We start from the raw sequence: 19518 nt of genomic DNA, 5'->3' as shown, positions 1-19518 counted from the left end.
CTATGTCCGTAAAACTCGCATAACATACGGCACAATTATTCTCAATGGGGCTGCTCCTATTAGCCGTATATTACGGTTCAGTATTATACGGCTTTCTACGGCCGTACAAAATCGCAGCATGCTGCGTTTGACAGCGTATTGCGCAAAAAAATCGCCAATGAAAGTCTGTGGGGGCGAGAAAAATACGGATTCCACACGGACCAGCAGTGTGACTTGCGAGAAATACGCAGCGGTGTTAGTGAAAAGTCGGTAATTCAATTGCCGGCTTCTCATTTCTCCTGCACAAACCCGACAGGATATGAGACATGGTTTACATACAGTAAACCATCTCATATCCCCTTTTTTTTTGCATATTCCACACTACTAATGTTAGTAGTGTGTATGTGCAAAATTTCAGCGCTGTAGCTGCTGAAATAAAGGGTTAAATGGCGGAAAAAATTGGCGTGGGCTCCTGCGCAATTTTCTCCGCCAGAGTGGTAAAGCCAGTGACTGACGGCAGATATTAATAGCCAGGAGAGGGTCCATGGTTATTGGCCCCCCCGTGGCTAAAAACATCTGCCCCCAGCCACCCCAGAAAAGGCACATCTGGAAGATGCGCCTATTCTGGCACTTGGCCACTCTCTTCCCACTCCCTGTAGCGGTGGGATATGGGGTAATGAAGGGTTAATGCCACCTTGCTATTGTAAGGTGACATTAAGCCAGATTAATAATGGAGAGGCGTCAATTATGACACCTATCCATTATTAATCCAATTGTTTGAAAGGGTTAAAAGACACACACACACATGATTTAAAAGTACTTTAATGAAATAAACACAGCGGTTGTTTTAATAGTTTATTGCTCTCTCAATCCATTTGCAGACCCTCGCTTGGCAAAACAATAAACGCACAAGATACATACCCTCTGTTGAACCGTCACGTCCCACGAGGTAATCCATCTGAAGGGGTTAAAATAATTTACAAGCAGGAGCCCTGCAAATGCAGCTGTGCTCGTGCTTGTAATTCCCCGGCGAATGAATGAAATGTAGGTCATTGACCTACATTTCCTTCAGTCGCGGTGATGCGCCCCCTGGTGGATGTCCTCATATGACCTGGAGCGTGGGAAAAAGTTCCCAGGCTGCAGTTCATGAGAATATCCAGCAGGGGCGCATCACCGCGACTCAATGTAAGTACAGATCCAGCTTTCCTTTCAGCACCCGGGGATTACAGGCACGAGCGAGTGGTTTATCGCAGCTCGTGCCTGTAATATTAGTTAACCCCTTCAGATGGATTACCTCGTTGGACGTGATCTGACATCAGAAGGTATGTATCTTGTGCGTTTATTATTTTGCCAAGCGAGGGCCTGGAAATGGATTGAGAGAGCAATAAATTATTACAACAACCGCTGTGTTTATTTCATTAAAATACTTTTAAATCATGTGTGTGTGTGTGTGTTTTAACCCTTTCCAACAATTGGATTAATAATGGATAGGTGTCATAATTGACGCCTCTCCATTATTAATCTGGCTTAATGTCACCTTACAATAGCAAGGTGGCATTAACCCTTCATTACCCCATATCCCACCGCTACAGGGAGTGGGAAGAGAGTGGCCAAGTGCCAGAATAGGCGCATCTTCCAGATGTGCCTTTTCTGGGGTGGCTGGGGGCAGATGTTTTTAGCCATGGGGGGGGCAATAACCATGGACCCTCTCCTGGCTATTAATATCTGCCCTCAGTCACTGGCTTTACCACTCTGGCGGAGAAAATTGCGCGGGAGCCCACGCCAATTTTTTCCGCCATTTAACCCTTTATTTCAGCAGCTACAGTGCTGAAATTTTGCACATACACACTACTAACATTAGTAGTGTGGAATATGCAAAAAAAAGGGGATATGAGATGGTTTACTGTATGTAAACCATGTCTCATATCCTGTCGGGTTTGTGCAGGAGAAATGAAAAGCCGGCAATTGAATTACCGGCTGTTCACAGATATCGCGCTGAATGAAATCTAAATACAGAATATATATATATGTGTCTCAATGACATATATATATATATATATATATACTGTATATATGTTTTCCCGAACATTTGAGCACATAAATCCATTAGATGTCGGTTTTGCAAGCCTGCGTGAAAATCTCGCAGTACGGATGCCATACGGATTACATACGGAGGATGCCATGCGCAAAATACGCTGACACACCCTGACTACGGATCAATATTTTGGGAACATTTCTCTGTATTACGGCCGTAGTACGGACGTATAATACGTGGCGTATTGTCTTACGCCAAGTGTGACCCCAGCCTAACCCTTATAACGTTCTAACAAAAAAAAATATGTTTCTAAAATTGTGCTGATGTAAAGTTGACTTGTGGGAAATGTTTTTTATTAACTATTTTATGACACTACTCTCTGATTTAAGGGTACAAAAGTTAAAAGTTTGAAAATTGCTAAATTTTCAAAATTTTTGCCAAATTTCCGTTTTTTTTTTCATAAATAAACGCAAGTTATATCAAATAAATTTTACCACTAACATGAAGTACAAAAAAACAATCTCAATCAGTGGGATCTGATGAAGCATTCCAGAGCTATAACTTCATAAAGGGACAGTGGTGAGAATTGTAAAAATTGGCTTTGTCATTAAGTACCAAATTGGCTCTGTCACTAAGGGGTTAAGGACCATATAGGTTCCTTAGCAGTCAGAAGTCTGTACACATCTTTAGTAACTGATTTATACAGGCAATGCTGGAAGGAGGAAGCTGGAAGGAGGAAGCTGGGAGCAGTAGAACATGGTAACATCTCAGTGTGAGACTGTGGATGCTGGGAGGACGCAGGGACAGCTGAATTCCAAAGTCTGCCACACACAGCATCTCATAGTACAGTGCAATGGTCTTAGAGCAAGCGGCTGGCAGTCAGTGTGCGGAGCCAGCAGACAGCAGGGTGGGACTGCAGAAAGAGGAGAAGGTGGAGACCAGCCACAGGATAGCTAAAGTTGCTCAAAATGGATGATTTAAATCACAATGATTGTCAGATGAAAATTCTTAGATGAACCAAAAAGAGATGCTCTGCTGTATTTGGTAATTTCTAATAATGCAGAGCTGGAAATGTCACTGTATGTGGAAAACTTGGTGCCAGTGATCAAGGAAAGCAAGACAAATTACAAAAAAAATCATAAGAATAAAAAAAAAAAACAAGATCCGCACAGGTTGGTCCCCTGAATAATAGAAACGGGGAGTTGGTCACAGAAGATCTATAGAAAGCAAAATTACTAAATGAGTTATTTAACTCAGTATATGGCAAACTAGAGAGAATTGCTGATGTAGTCAATCCCAGTGCTCTTAATACATTAAAATATTCAGTTGGCTAAATATAATATCTAATATATAAAGCTGAATGTGTGAGTGTGTGTATGTGTGTATGTCCGGGATTGGCATCTGAACCGTAGCAGCTACAGGCACAAAATTTTGCACAGTCACACGTCTGGACCCCGAGAGCGTCATAGGCTATATTGTGAGGTGAAATTTTAACCCCGCGCTTTCCAATTCACCAAACAATTTTGCCCCTATCTACATAATGGGGAAAAAATGAAAGGAAAAGTGTTGCAGGCAAATTAACAGCTGCCAGATGTGAACAAGGGGGACTTAAAGAATGAGAGCGATGGCGCCAAAGAGTATATACTGTACAGTTGCTAAGGTGGGGCCCCGACATGGGATAATCACCACACCACCACGGGGATATGAACACACAAAATGCGCCACACACTACCACGTGCTCGAACACATATATCACCCTCAGCACACATTTCACCACACCTACACCAACCTCGCCACATAAAAGTCGAAACACAAAAGTTGCCGCTCAAAACTCGCCACGCGCAAAACTCTCCACATGCAAAACTCGCCACACGTGCAAAACTCACCTCATGGAAAACTCGCCACACGCAAAACTTGCACACGCGGAAAAATTGCCACATGCACAAAAGTTGCAACACATGCAAAAGTTGCCTCACACAAAACTTGCACATACTCAAAAGGCACCACACATAAAACTCGCCACGCGCAAAACTCGCCATGCGCAAAACTTGCTGCACACAACTTGCTACACTAACCTGTCACATGCAACTCGACACACAAAAAGTTGCTACACGCATGTCGCCACACAACTCATCTCACAAAAGTCGCTACATGCATGTCGCCACACGCAACTCAACACACACAACTTGACACACGAAACTCGCCCTAAAACACACACAAGTCTGGTATTATCCTTCAAAAAAAAAAATCTGATTAATAAGCAGACAAACTACAAGAGCAACAAATGTACCATATAGGAATCCGGCAGCTGTCAGTCACATGACCAGTCTATTATGTGTATGTGTGAGCTAATATATACTGCCAGGGGGTGGGCTTACTGTTGGCTGGGGATTTATCAGGCTGCCAATTTAGCTTACAAATACTGAGGTAAAAATACTGACCAAATATCGTGTGAACGAGGTCTAATACAGGAGGAGATGACATACAGATATATACTATATACAGGAGGAGATGACACACAGGTATATACTATTTACAGGGGAGATGACACACAGGTATATACTATATAGAGGAGATGACATACAGGTACATAATACATACAGGAGGAGATGACATACAGGTATATACTATATACAGGAGGAGATGACACACATGTATATACTATATACAGGAGCAGATTACCTACAGGTATATAGTATATACAGGAGGAGATGACATACAGGTATATGCTATGTATAGGAGGAGATGACATACAGGTATATACTATATACAGGAGGAGATGACACACAGATATATACTATATATAGGTGAGATGACACACAGGTATATACTATATACAGGAGGAGATTACATACAGGTATATACTATATATAGGAGGAGATGACATACAGGTATATACTATATACAGGGGAGATGACACACAGCAGGTATATACTATATACAGGGGAGATGACATACAGGTATATACTATATACAAGAGATGACATACAGGTGTATACTATATATAAGGGAGATGACAAACATGTATATACTGAGGTAAAAATGAGAGGTGTGAGGTGAAAATGAAAAGGTGTGAGTGCAAAATGAGAGGAGTGAGGGAAAATAGTGGAGTGATCGGAAAATGACAGATGTGAGGTCGAAATGGCAAGTGTTAGGGGGGAATGAGAGGAGTGAGGGGAAAAATGAGAGGTGTGAGGGAGAAAATGAGAGATGTGAGGGGGAAAATGAAAGATGTGATGGGGAAAATGAGAGGCGTGATGGGAAAATAAGAGAAGTGAGGTGCTATAACTAACCACAGATATTTACTATGCCCAGGCAACGCTGGGCTCTTCAGCTAGTATATATATAAATAAGTATATATGGTACAATCTAAATTAAATTAAATCAATGTGAACAAGCCCCAGGGCCCAGATGGCAGCATCCAAGAGTTTTTAAAGGAACTCCACTCACTTATTGCTGTCCTTCATACATAATTTTTAGACAATCTTTAGCAAATGGTACTATTTTCCAAAATGGCTCTAAGTCTTTCCCGGTTAATACCTTCACGCCGCAGCCCTTTTTCGTTTTTGTGTTTTCGTTTTTCGCTCCCCTACTTCTCAGAGCCATAACTTTTTTATTTTTCTGTCAATATGGCCATGTGAGGGCTTATTTTTTGAGGGACGAGTTGTACTTTTGAACGACATCATCAGTTTTACCATGTCGTATACTACAAAATGGGAAAAAAATTCCAAGTGTTGTGAAATTGCAATAAAAGTGCAATCCCACATTGTTTTCTGTTTGGCTTTTTTGCTAGGTTCACTAAATGCCAAAACTGACCCACCATTATGATTCTCCAGGTTATTATGGGTTCATAGACACCAAACATGTCTAGGTTATTTTTTATCTAAGTGGTGAAAAAAATTCAAAACTTTGCTAAAAAAAAATAAATTGCGCCATTTTCCAATACCCGTAGCGTCTCCATTTTTTGGGGTCTTGGGTCAGGTGAGGGCTTATTTTTGCGTGCCGAGCTTACGTTTTTAATGATACCACTTTGGTGCAGATACGTTCTTTTGATCGCCTGTTATTGCATTTTAATGCAATGTTGCGGCGACCAAAAAAATGTAATTCTGGTGTTTTTTTTTTTCGGGAGAATCCAGAGGAAACCCACGCAAACATGGGGAGAACATACAAACTCCTTACAGATGTTGTCCTTGGTGGGGTAACCACTGCGCCACAGTGCTGCCATAGCCAGCGTGGTTTTCAATTATGACGGAAGCTGTCAAACTAACCAGAAGTTTTTTTAAGAAGTGAATTGAAACCTAGACAGAGGGTTAGCTGAAGATATAGGGCCCAGTTGTCACACTGTGACAGTGTTTGGTAAGAAAGGGAGGCCTCAAGCTATCGCTGTCTCAGGGGTACTCTAGAAGGTAGAGAGGCCCGAGTCTCCGACCTTACAATGCTCCTGTTACTGTCCTAAGCTGTCACCTCTCCCTCCCCCGGGAGGTCTGGGGCAGATATGTCAGTCTATACACACATAAGACAAACAGGGATAACAAAACGCAACTTACATACAAAACCACTCACCAAGGGTAGGTACAGTGGGGAAAAAAGTATTTAGTCAGCCACCAATTGTGCAAGTGCAGCGCCCCAGAGTCCTGGTCGTTGCAGTACTGTGGCTCCGCCACTAAGGGGAGCTATGGTACGTCTGATGGCACTGAAGGAGTTCATCTGACCAGGTATCACAGACACCAATACATTTTACCGCCGGGCCTCCAGGGGGAGCTAAGGGTTCTATTCATTAGGCCACTCCCCACACACTGGTAAAACTGGGGGTCAGGCAGGAAGTTAGACAGAAAGCTGACTGGGTTGGAGCCAGGCAACACCTTGTGGCAGAGGGTGTTGTGGGGGAAGACTCGGTAGGGTCCCTGTCAGGGGTGGGATCCTGACAGAGGCTTGGCAACTTGAGCGAACGTAACGGGACCGTGCCTGCTCAGTATAGCGGCGGTGCCCAAGGAGGGATTGAAAGCGAGATAGATTGTGCTGAGTGAGAAACGAGATCAAAGCAACAAGGAGAATACCAGTAGGGGTCGTGCTGTAAGACCGAGGTAACATCCTACTGAGGCGCACAACCGGCGGCCGGAACGCTGAGGGAGTATTACAATATTCAGCTTCAAGCAATACTCTAAACCAACGGCAGGACAGTCAGTCAAAGGCGGGCTGTCTCATCTAAATCACCTATGCAGTCTTGGGGGGCAACTTGTGGAGAGGGGTGACTCTAGGGTCCCGGAAGAGCTCCGAGCCTACCCGTCATACGGGTGCCGTTCCAACCGTAACATCAGGGAGGGACGGAGGATTAGCAGAACATCATCTAATCGAGTTGTGAGGGAACTTAAGAAACGGACACAACAGTTGTGGGGACTTTCCGTAAGCACAGCAGGGAAGGACCACAACACATAGCGCTAGCAGGAAGGCACAGATTTCCACCTGTTAAGAGAACTCCGGAGGTGCCATTGGACCGGCCGGACTTGCGCAGCCTGGTTATCCGGATTCCGGACTGAGGACCCAGAGATCTTCAGTAAAGAGGTAAAGAGACTGCAACCTGGTGTCCTCGTTATTTACTGCACCGCTGTTATGACCCCAATGGCGAGGGTCTCAGAGGAACGTGGAAGTCTGCAGAATACAAAAATCCAGCTCATAGGGCAGTGGTAACTGGGTTGACCATATATCTACTCCTAACGCCAACACTAGAAGTAGCCGGGGATCATTCCTACGTTGATTCTAGATGACACGCGCCAGCCGGAGAATCTAGCTACCCCTAGTAGAGGAAAACAAAGACCTTTCTTGCCTCCAGAGAAGGGGACCCCAAAGCTGGATAGAAGCCCCCCACAAATAATGACGGTGAGGTAAGAGGAAATGACAAACACAGAAATGAACCAGGTTTAGCACAGAGAGGCCCGCTTACTGATAGCAGAATAAAGAAAGGTAACTTATATGGTCAACAAAAACCCTATCAAAATCCACACTGGAAATTCAAGAACCCCCGAACCGTCTAAAGGTCCGGGGGGAGAACACCAGCCCCCCTAGAGCTTCCAGCAAAGGTCAGGATATAGATTTGGAACAAGCTGGACAAAAATGCAAAACCAAAACAAATAGCAAAAAGCAAAAGGCAGACTTAGCTGATATAACTGGAACCAGGATCAGTAGACAAGAGCACAGCAGACTAGCTCTGATAACTACGTTGCCAGGCATTGAACTGAAGGTCCAGGGAGCTTATATAGCAACACCCCTAACTAACGACCCAGGTGCGGATAAAAGGAATGACAGAAAAACCAGAGTCAAAAAACTAGTAACCACTAGAGGGAGCAAAAAGCAAATTCACAACAGTACCCCCCCCCTTAGTGAGGGGTCACCGAACCCTCACCACGACCACCAGGGCGATCAGGATGAGCGGCATGAAAGGCACGAACCAAATCGGCCGCATGAACATCAGAGGCGACCACCCAGGAATTATCCTCCTGACCATAGCCCTTCCACTTGACCAGGTACTGAAGCCTCCGCCTGGAGAGGCGAGAATCCAAGATCTTCTCCACCACGTACTCCAACTCGCCCTCAACCAACACCGGAGCAGGAGGCTCAGCAGAAGGAACTACAGGCACAATGTACCGCCGCAACAAGGACCTATGAAATACATTGTGAATAGCAAACGACACAGGAAGATCCAGACGAAAAGATACAGGATTAAGGATTTCCAATATCTTGTAAGGCCCAATAAAACGAGGTTTAAATTTGGGAGAGGAGACCTTCATAGGAACAAAGCGGGAAGAAAGCCATACCAAATCCCCAACGCGTAGTCGGGGACCCACACCGCGGCGGCGGTTGGCAAAGCGCTGAGCCTTCTCCTGTGACAACTTCAAGTTGTCCACCACATGATTCCAGATCTGCTGCAACCTATCCACCACAGAATCCACCCCAGGACAGTCAGAAGGCTCCACATGACCCGAAGAAAAGCGAGGATGGAAACCAGAGTTGCAGAAAAAAGGCGAAACCAAGGTGGCGGAACTAGCCCGATTATTAAGGGCAAACTCAGCCAACGGCAAGAATGTCACCCAATCGTCCTGATCAGCAGAGACAAAACACCTCAAATAAGCCTCCAAAGTCTGATTGGTTCGCTCCGTCTGTCCATTAGTCTGAGGATGGAAAGCAGACGAAAACGACAAATCAATGCCCATCCTACTACAAAAGGATCGCCAGAACCTGGAAACGAACTGGGATCCTCTGTCTGACACAATATTCTCAGGGATGCCGTGCAACCGAACCACGTTCTGGAAAAACACAGGAACCAGATCGGAAGAGGAAGGCAGCTAAGGCAAAGGAACCAAATGGACCATCTTGGAGAAGCGATCACATATCACCCAGATAACGGACATGCCCTGAGATAGCGGAAGATCAGAAATGAAATCCATGGAGATATGTGTCCAAGGTCTCTTCGGGACAGGCAAGGGCAAGAGCAAACCGCTGTCACGAGAACAGCAAGGCTTAGCTCGAGCACAAGTCCCACAGGACTGCACAAATGACCGCACATCCCTTGACAAGGAAGGCCACCAAAAGGACCTGGCCACCAGATCTCTGGTGCCAAAAATTCCCGGGTGACCTGCCAACACCGAGGAATGAACCTCGGAAATGACTCTGCTGGTCCACTTATCCGGGACAAACAGTCTGTCAGGTGGACAAGACTCAGGCCTATCAGCCTGAAATCTCTGCAACACACGTCGCAGATCCGGAGAAATAGCTGACAAGATAACTCCATCTTTAAGAATACCAACAGGATCAGCGACTCCAGGAGCATCAGGCACAAAGCTCCTAGAAAGAGCATCGGCCTTCACATTCTTTGAACCTGGTAAATACGAGACAACAAAATCAAAGCGGGAGAAAAACAATGACCAGCGGGCCTGTCTCGGATTAAGGCGTTTAGCAGACTCGAGATACATCAGATTTTTGTGATCAGTCAAGACCACCACACGATGCTTAGCACCCTCGAGCCAATGACGCCACTCCTCAAATGCCCATTTCATGGCCAACAACTCCCGATTGCCCACATCATAATTTCGCTCGGCAGGCGAAAACTTCCTAGAGAAAAAGGCACAAGGTTTCATAACAGAGCAACCAGGGCCTCTCTGCGACAAAACGGCCCCTGCCCCAATCTCCGAAGCATCCACCTCAACCTGAAAGGGAAGTGAGACGTCAGGCTGGCACAAAACAGGCGCCGAAGTAAACCGGCGTTTCAACTCCTGGAAAGCCTCCACGGCAGCAGGAGCCCAGTTAGCTACATCGGAGCCCTTCTTGGTCATATCCGTCAAAGGTTTCACAATGCTAGAAAAATTAGCGATAAAACGACGGTAGAAGTTAGCGAAGCCCAAGAACTTCTGAAGACTCTTAACTGACGAGGGCTGAGTCCAATCAAGAATAGCTCGGACCTTGACTGGGTCCATCTCCACAGCAGAAGGGGAAAAAATGAACCCCAAAAAGGGAACCTTCTGTACACCAAAGAGACACTTTGAGCCCTTGACAAACAAAGAATTTTCACGCAAAATTTTAAAGACCAACCTGACCTGCTCCACATGCGAGTCCCAATTATCAGAAAAAACCAAAATATCATCCAGATAAACAATCAAAAATTTATCCAGATACTTCCGGAAAATGTCATGCATAAAGGACTGAAAAACTGAAGGCGCATTGGAGAGCCCAAAAGGCATCACCAAGTACTCAAAATGACCTTCGGGCGTATTGAATGCGGTTTTCCATTCATCACCTTGCTTAATGCGCACAAGGTTGTACGCACCACGAAGGTCTATCTTGGTGAACCACTTGGCACCCTTAATCCGGGCAAACAAGTCAGACAACAGCGGTAAAGGATACTGAAATTTGACAGTGATCTTATTTAAAAGCCGATAATCAATACAAGGTCTCAAAGATCCGTCCTTTTTTGCCACAAAAAAGAATCCCGCACCAAGAGGGGAAGAAGACGGACGAATATGTCCTTTCTCCAGAGACTCCTTGATATATGAACGCATAGCGGTATGTTCAGGTACCGACAGATTAAACAGTCTTCCCTTAGGAAATTTACTGCCTGGGATCAAATCTATAGCACAGTCACAGTCCCTATGAGGAGGCAGTGCACTGGACTCAGACTCACTGAAGACATCCTGATAATCAGACAAATACTCCGGAACTTCCGAAGGCGTAGAAGAAGCAATAGACACAGGCAGGGAATCCCCATGAATACCACGACAGCCCCAACTTGAGACTGACATAGCCTTCCAGTCCAGGACTGGATTATGGGTCTGTAACCATGGCAGCCCTAAAACGACCAAATCATGCATTTTATGTAAAACCAGGAAACGTATCACCTCGCGGTGTTCAGGAGTCATGCACATGGTAACCTGTGTCCAATACTGCGGTTTATTTGCTGCCAATGGTGTAGCATCAATACCCCTAAGAGGAATAGGATTTTCTAATGGTTCAAGAGTAAAACCACAGCGCTTAGCAAATGAGAGATCCATGAGACTCAGGGCAGCACCTGAATCTACAAACGCCATGACAGGATAAGATGACAGTGAGCAAATCAAAGTTACAGACAGAATAAATTTAGGTTGCAAATTACCAACGGTGACAGGACTAACAACCTTAGCTATACGTTTAGAGCATGCTGAGATAACATGTGTAGAATCACCACAGTAGTAGCACAAGCCATTCCGGCGTCTATGAATTTTCTGCTCATTTCTAGTCAGGATTCTATCACATTGCATTAAATCAGGTGTCTGTTCAGACAACACCATGAGGGGATTTGCGGTTTTTCTATCACATTGCACCGAATTAGGTGTCTGTTCAGACAACACCATGAGGGAATTTGCGGTTTTGCGCTCCCGCAACCGCCGGTCAATTTGAATAGCCAGTGCCATAGTATCATTCAGACCTGTGGGAATGGGAAAACCCACCATAACATTCTTAATGGCTTCAGAAAGGCCATTTCTAAAATTAGCGGCCAGTGCACACTCGTTCCAATGTGTCAGCACGGACCATTTCCGAAATTTTTGACAATACACTTCAGCCTCGTCCTGCCCCTGAGACATAGCCAGCAAGGCCTTTTCTGCCTGAATCTCAAGATTGGGTTCCTCATAAAGTAAACCGAGCGCCAGAAAAAACGCATCAAGATCAGCCAATGCCGGATCTCCTGGCGCCAGCGAAAAAGCCCAATCCTGAGGGTCGCCCCGTAAGAACGAAATAACAATTTTTACTTGCTGAGCAGAATCTCCAGATGAACAGGGTCTCAGGGACAAAAACAATTTACAATTATTCACGAAATTCCTAAACTTAAACCTGTCTCCGGAAAACAGTTCAGGAATCGGTATTTTAGGTTCTGACCTAGGATTTCTGATAACATAGTCTTGTATGCCCTGCACACGAGTAGCCAGCTGGTCCACACTTGTAATCAAGGTCTGGACATTCATGTCTGCAGCAAGCATAGCCACTCTGAGGTAAAGGGGAAGAAGAAAAAAAAAAAAACTCAGAATCTTCTTTCTTATAATCCCTCTTCTGCAATGCATTAAACATTTAATACTGGCCTGGCAAACTGTTATGACCCCAATGGCGAGGGTCTCAGAGGAACGTGGAAGTCTGCAGAATACAAAAATCCAGCTCATAGGGCAGTGGTAACTGGGTTGACCATATATCTACTCCTAACGCCAACACTAGAAGTAGCCGGGGATCATTCCTACGTTGATTCTAGATGACACGCGCCAGCCGGAGAATCCAGCTACCCCTAGTAGAGGAAAACAAAGACCTTTCTTGCCTCCAGAGAAGGGGACCCCAAAGCTGGATAGAAGCCCCCCACAAATAATGACGGTGAGGTAAGAGGAAATGACAAACACAGAAATGAACCAGGTTTAGCACAGAGAGGCCCGCTTACTGATAGCAGAATAAAGAAAGGTAACTTATATGGTCAACAAAAACCCTATCAAAATCCACACTGGAAATTCAAGAACCCCCGAACCGTCTAAAGGTCCGGGGGGAGAACACCAGCCCCCCTAGAGCTTCCAGCAAAGGTCAGGATATAGATTTGGAACAAGCTGGACAAAAATGCAAAACCAAAACAAATAGCAAAAAGCAAATTCACAACACACCGCACCACGACAACATCACCACCATCCATCATATCTATCACTGTACGCCCCTCAGCAGGGTCACGGACCGGGCCTAGCCACCGTGACAACCCAGAGCAGAGACTCAGAGGCCCGGTACCGGGTACCCCTCGGCCCTGCGGCAGTGGGGGCGCTACACAAGTTCTCCCACTTAAAAAGATGAGTGAGGCCTGTAATTGACATCATAGGTAGACCGCAACTATGAGAGTCAAAATGAGAAAACAAATCCAGAAAATCACCTTGTTTGCTTTGGCAAGATTTATTTTGCAAATTATGGTGGAAAATAAGTATTTGGTCATTAACAAAAGTTCATCTCAATATTTTGTTATATATCCTTTGTTGGCAATGACAGAGGTCAAACGCTTTCTGTAAGTCTTCACAAGGTTGGCACACACTGTTGGTGGTATGTTGGCCCATTCCTCCATGCATATCTCCTCTAGAGCAGTGATGTTTTGTGCCTGTCGCTGGGCAACATGGACTTTCAACTCCCTCCAAAGGTTTTCTATGTGGTGAGATATGGAGACTGGCTAGGTCACTCCAGGACCTTCATATGTTTCTTACGAGGCCACTCCTTTGTTGCCCTTCGTTGTGCTTGGGATCATTATCATGCTGACGCTTCATCTTCAATGCCCTTGCTGATGGAAGGAGGTTTGCACTCAAAATCTCACGATACATGGCCCTATTCATTCTTTCATGTACACGGATCAGTCATCCTGGCCCCTTTGCAGAGTTTTAGCCTCAAAGCATGATGTTGCCACTCCCATGCTTCACAGTAGGTATGGTGTTCTTTGGATGCAACTCAGCATTCTGTCTCCTCCAAACATGATGAGTTTTGTTTCTACCAAACAGTTCTACTCTGGTTTCATCAGACCATATGACATTCTCCCAATACTCTTACTGAATAATCCAAATACTGTCTAGCAAACTTAAGGTGGGCCCAGACATGTACTCGTGTAAGTGGGTGGAAACGTCTGGCACTGCAGGATCTGAGTCCCTGGCAGCGTAGTGTGTTACTGATGGTAGCCTTTGTTATGGTGGTTCCAGCTCTATGCAGGTCATTCACTAGGTCCCCCCATGTGGTTCTGGGATTTTTGCTCACCGTTCTTGTGATCATTTGGCCCCATGGGGTGAGATCTTGCGTGGAGCCCAAAATCGAGGGAGATTATCAGTGGTTTTGTATATCTTCCATTTTCTTATTATTGCTCTCACAGTTGATTTCATCACACCAAGCTGCTTGCCTGTTGCAGATTCAGTCTTCCCAGCCTGGTGCAGGGCTACAATTTTGTTTCTGGTGTCCCTGGTCAGTTCTTTGGTCTTCACCATAGTGGAGTTTGGAGTGTGACTGTTTGAGGTTGTTGACAGGTGTCTTTTATACTGATAACAAGTTCAAACAGGTGCCATTACTACAGGTAATGAGTGGAGGACAGAGGAGCCTCTTAAAGAAGAAGTTACAGGTCTATGAGAGCCAGAAATCTTGCATGTTTTTAGGTGACCAAATACTTATTTTCCACCATAATTTGCAAAATAAATCTTGCCGAATAAGACAAGGTGATTATCTGGATTTGTTTTCTCATTTTGACTCTCATAGTTGTGGTCTTCCTATGATGTCAATTATAGGTCTCTCTCATCTTTTTAAGCGGGAGAACTTGCACAATTGGTGGATGACTAAATACAGTCTTAATGAGGGGCATGCAGCAAATTCATTAAGAGTTGTGTGTCACTTAAAGGGGTTGTCTAGGCTTGAATTTCAAGTCATCAGTCACTCTATGCATCTGCACACTTGTGAATCCTCACAGCTTGCACAGTGTGCAATTATCAGGTTTCTATGGCACTGGGAGCGGATGGGCATGTGACCGCAAGTATACAGTCTGCCAGATTCCAACTAAATGTGTCTGGCTTCACTCAATTCACTTGTATTAAGTGAGGATGCACATGTCTAGTTGAAATGTGACCACATGTATGCAAATCGCATACTTGCTTTCATGGGCCAACCCGCCGTCATCAGAGAATCCTGACATCTCATTCTGTACTCGTTTTAAAGATTCACAAGTCTGCAGTCACATACAGTGGTTTCAGATCTGAACCTCAATCCTTGGCAACACCTTTAATTAATTTGGGTGCATTTTATTAGTGACGTGCTCCTCTGTGTGTTATGCTAGAAATGTTACTCCGCCCAGAAAATGGAGATACATTGTTGGTGTAAAGAATGCCACCACTTATCATGAATTTGACTGGTGGGCATAGCCATGCTCTGTCCCTTTCTGACTCTCCCCATCTCCGCCCATTTTGGCGGAGCTACTCGAAACTGGTATAAAAACTCCATAAGTCGCAACATCTATGTGCAAAAATGTTGAGACTTTTCAAAGGGCTTTATGAACTTGATTAAACAGTTTGCTGATCCGGTGCCATCTGTTATCTATTGCTTGCCCTTTTTTTCTTATTTATTTTAAAAATATTAATTGTTTTATGTGATAACTGTACATAATAAAAATAAAATCATGTATTTTCCTTATATTTGGATTTTTTTAGGGCAAAAAGTTGCATGTTCTGCTAAAATGACTTAGAAAGCAAAGTTTGTAATTGGCTTGAAAAGTCAAAGACTCCAGTTCCAAGTATTGTAGCCCAAGGTTCAGTGCTTGGCTCGCTATTATTCATCTTATTTTTTTATGATATAGAAGATGATATTAATAGTACTGTTTCTATTTTTGCACGATGCCCAGCTATGTAGTATATTATTTGGACATGTTCGTAACTTACAATCTTGCATAGATAAACTGAGTGTTTGTGCATACACTTGGCAGATGAAGGCTATTATTTTGGGGGGGGCAAAGTGACTGATAATGTTTTCATATTTTTCACTGTGAGGGATAGTATAGTGTGTTATTTTAAAAGTTTGTTTTTTATGGATACAGCAAAACTAAATATATTTTATTTTTTAGATCATTTTATCTACTGATTGGGGAAAAAGGCATTGATTCAGATTTTGTTGTTTGTTTGTTTTTTTCATTTACAGTTTTTGACAAGCCTTAAAGTGTTTTTTTTTACATTTTTTTAGTCCAGCTATGGGACTTAAAACTGTTTTTGCTCAGTATCTGTAAGCGAATTCCTATTAAGAACCACCTGTGGCATTTAGATTAAAGGTCAAGAAGGAGTTACATTGTAAATGTTCATGAACAATGTTTCCTTGAAAGAATGTTTCTAGAACATTCCCCATAAGATTTTTCATCCTACACTTAGGTTTATAAAACCTTATGCTTTCCAGTAATAATTACATATTGAATACATTTTTATACCATAAGACCCAGATTGGTGAACGTTACGTGGGTCGCACTATGTTGCAGTACACCCTGCTGACATTGAAGAAATGATATAACATTACGTTGACTTACGGTATATAGGACCGATTCAGTGACTTAAAGCTAGGCCGCCAGCCGAGTGAGAGACGAGCTCGGCGATAAGTAGCCTAGGCTGACAGGACATGTAGAAAACAGCATAGATGGCGAAGAGGGCTATCTGCATTGTAGATGTCGGAAAGGCACGGCAGAGAAGACTACACAGCCAAACTTGGAGCTTGGTTGCCAATAGACCAAGTAGGTCTTCCGTTCTGTCTGTCTCCCCAGTCTTGGTGTTACCTGGCTTAAATGTCCTCGGACATCGGTCACCCTTGTTTTTTAAATAAATAGCATTCCGAAGATTATAATTACCGGTATACAGTTAGGTCCATATATATTTGGACAGAGACAACATTATTCTAATTTTGGTTCTAGACATTACCACAATAAATTTTAAACAAAACGATTCAGATGCAGTTGAAGTTCAGACTTTCAGCTTTCATTTGAGGGTATCCACATTAAAATTGGATGAAGGGTTTAGGAGTTTCAGCTCCTTAATATGTGCCACCCTGTTTTTAAAGGGAACAAAAGTAATTGGACAGATTCAATAATTTTAAATAAAATGTTAATTTCTAGTACTTGGTTGAAAATCCTTTGTTGGCAATGACTGCCTGAAGTCTTGAACTCATGGACATCACCAGACGCTGTGTTTCCTCCTTTTTGATGCTCAGCCAGGCCTTCACTGCAGTGGTTTTCAGTTGCTGTTTGTTTATGGGCCTTTCTGTCTGAAGTTTAGTCTATAACAAGTGAAATGCATGCTCAATTGGGTTCAGATCAGGTGACTGACTTGGCCATTCAAGAATATTCCACTTCTTTGCTTTAATAAACTCCTGAGTTGCTTTGGCTTTATGTTTTGGGTCATTGTCCATCTGTAGTATGAAACGACGACCAATCAGTTTTGCTGCGTTTGGCTGGATCTGAGCACACAGTAATATCTCTGAATACCTCAGAATTCATTTGGCTGCTTCTGTCCTGTGTCACATCATCAATAAACACTAGTGACCCAGTGCCACTGGCAGCCATGCATGCCCAAGCCATCACACTGCCTCCGCCGTGTTTTACAGATGATGTGGTATGCTTTGGATCATGAGCTGTACCACGCCTTCTCCATACTTTTCTCTTTCCATCATTCTGGTAGAGGTTGATCTTGGTTTCATCTGTCCAAAGAATGTTCTTCCAGAACTGTGCTGGCTTTTTTAGATGTTTTTTAGCAAAGTTCAGTCTAGCCTTTTTATTCTTGATGCTTATGAGTGGCTTGCACCGTGCAGTGAACCCTCTGTATTTACTTTCATGCAGTCTTCTCTTTATGGTAGATTTGGATATTGATACGCCGACCTCCTGGAGAGTGTTGTTCACTTGGTTGGCAGTTGTGAAGGGGTTTCTCTTCACCATGGAGATTATTCTGCGATCACCCACCACTGTTGTCTTCCGTGGGCACCCAGGTCTTTTTGCATTGATGAGTTCACCAGTGCTTTCTTTCTTTCTCAGGATGTACCAAACTGTAGATTTTGCCACTCCTAATATTGTAGCAATTTTTCAGATGGGTTTTTTTCTGTTTTCGCAGCTTAAGGATGGCTTGTTTCACCTGCATGGAGAGCTCCTTTGACCGCATGTTTACTTCACAGCAAAACCTTCCAAATGCAAGCACCACACCTCAAATCAACTCCAGGCCTTTTATCTGCTTAATTCAGAATGACATAATGAAGGGATTGCCCACAACTGTCCATGAAATAGCCTTGGAGTCAATTGTCCAATTACTTTTGGTCCCTTTAAAAACAGGGTGGCACATGTTAAGGAGCGGAAGCTCCTAAACCCTTCATCCAATTTTAATGTGGATACCCTCAAATGAAAGCTGAAAGTCTGAACTTCAACTGCATCTGAATTGTTTTGTTTAAAATTCATTGTGGTAATGTCTATTACCAAAATTAGAAAAAGGTTGTCTCTGTCCAAATATATATGGACCTAACTGTATATAATATACACCTATTCTATGTGGGGTAAAGGGAGTTTCTTTCAGGTGTTCTCCTGGAAAGATATTGGGTATAATCTATAACTGAGCTTATATGGGAAGTGTGCTGCCACTACAGTCCTTAAAAGCCACCAATTTCCTTAATATTGCTCAGCTGATAATTCCATCAATTGGGCAATCCTTAGGAAATACAGAAATCATGATCTGTTGGTGGCCCTTGAGGACTGGAGTTGAGGAACGCTGGCTTAGAAGGAACTTGTTGTTTGATTCATGCTGCCCGAGCCTTGGTGGACTCTGACTCATACTGCATGAATTGTGATATGTTATTCTATGTTTGTAATATTGTTACGGTATATTTTTGTCATATTTTATAGATAGCATATCTGATTTGCATTTTCTCTTTTTTTATAGTGAAGAAGGCTAAGTTTGATGGGCCGCAAGGTAAGCAATATTGTGGATGTTTTGTGCAATCTAAATACTATTTTAAAGCACCACTCCGGTGTATTTTTTTAATTTCAGCGAGCGTGTGGTGCTACTAATCTAAGCGCCCTGCCCCTATTAATATACTCACCAGCTGCTGTCTTCTGCTGTTCCCAGCACCGCTCTGGTCCCGACCTGCCATATTGTGACCGCAGGGCCTAGCTGACCGATAACATTCACAAGCTCTCAATGTAAATCTATGAGAGCCTCATTCTGGCCTCTGTTGTGAACTGTGTTTCTGGGCTCCCTCTGGTGGTCACTAACGGTATTGTGTGAGGCATGTCTTATTGCAGGCCTAGGCTCCAGCTGTGTCATTAAGCAGCGGGTGTTCCCTATTTAGGTCTCCTCTGGACTCAGTCTCTTGCCTGGCATCGTTGTATCCAGTCCTATAAGGTCTCCTCCTGATTCCTTTTCGTCTGTCTCATGCAAGAAAAGCTAAGTCCGTTTGAATACTTTGGATCATTTGCATTTTTCAGTGTTTTTGTC

General features: G+C 43.8%; 1 protein-coding gene across 11 annotated transcripts in view; it reads left to right on the top strand.

The window, feature by feature from the left end:
* Nucleotides 1-19518, top strand: part of UNC13A (unc-13 homolog A) — a 335107-nt gene that overhangs the window by 74886 nt on the left and 240703 nt on the right. For all 11 annotated transcript variants that reach the window (XM_077273640.1, XM_077273632.1, XM_077273616.1 and 8 more), the window contains exon 2: nt 18964-18993. In XM_077273640.1, the coding sequence (XP_077129755.1) occupies nt 18964-18993 (30 nt within the window). The remainder of the gene's footprint in view (nt 1-18963; nt 18994-19518) is intronic.

This window comes from Ranitomeya variabilis, chromosome 1, assembly GCF_051348905.1.
Source record: "Ranitomeya variabilis isolate aRanVar5 chromosome 1, aRanVar5.hap1, whole genome shotgun sequence".
Taxonomy (NCBI): domain Eukaryota; kingdom Metazoa; phylum Chordata; class Amphibia; order Anura; family Dendrobatidae; genus Ranitomeya; species Ranitomeya variabilis.
Note: the sequence above shows the minus strand (reverse complement) of the source record. Positions and strands in the feature narration are given on the sequence as shown.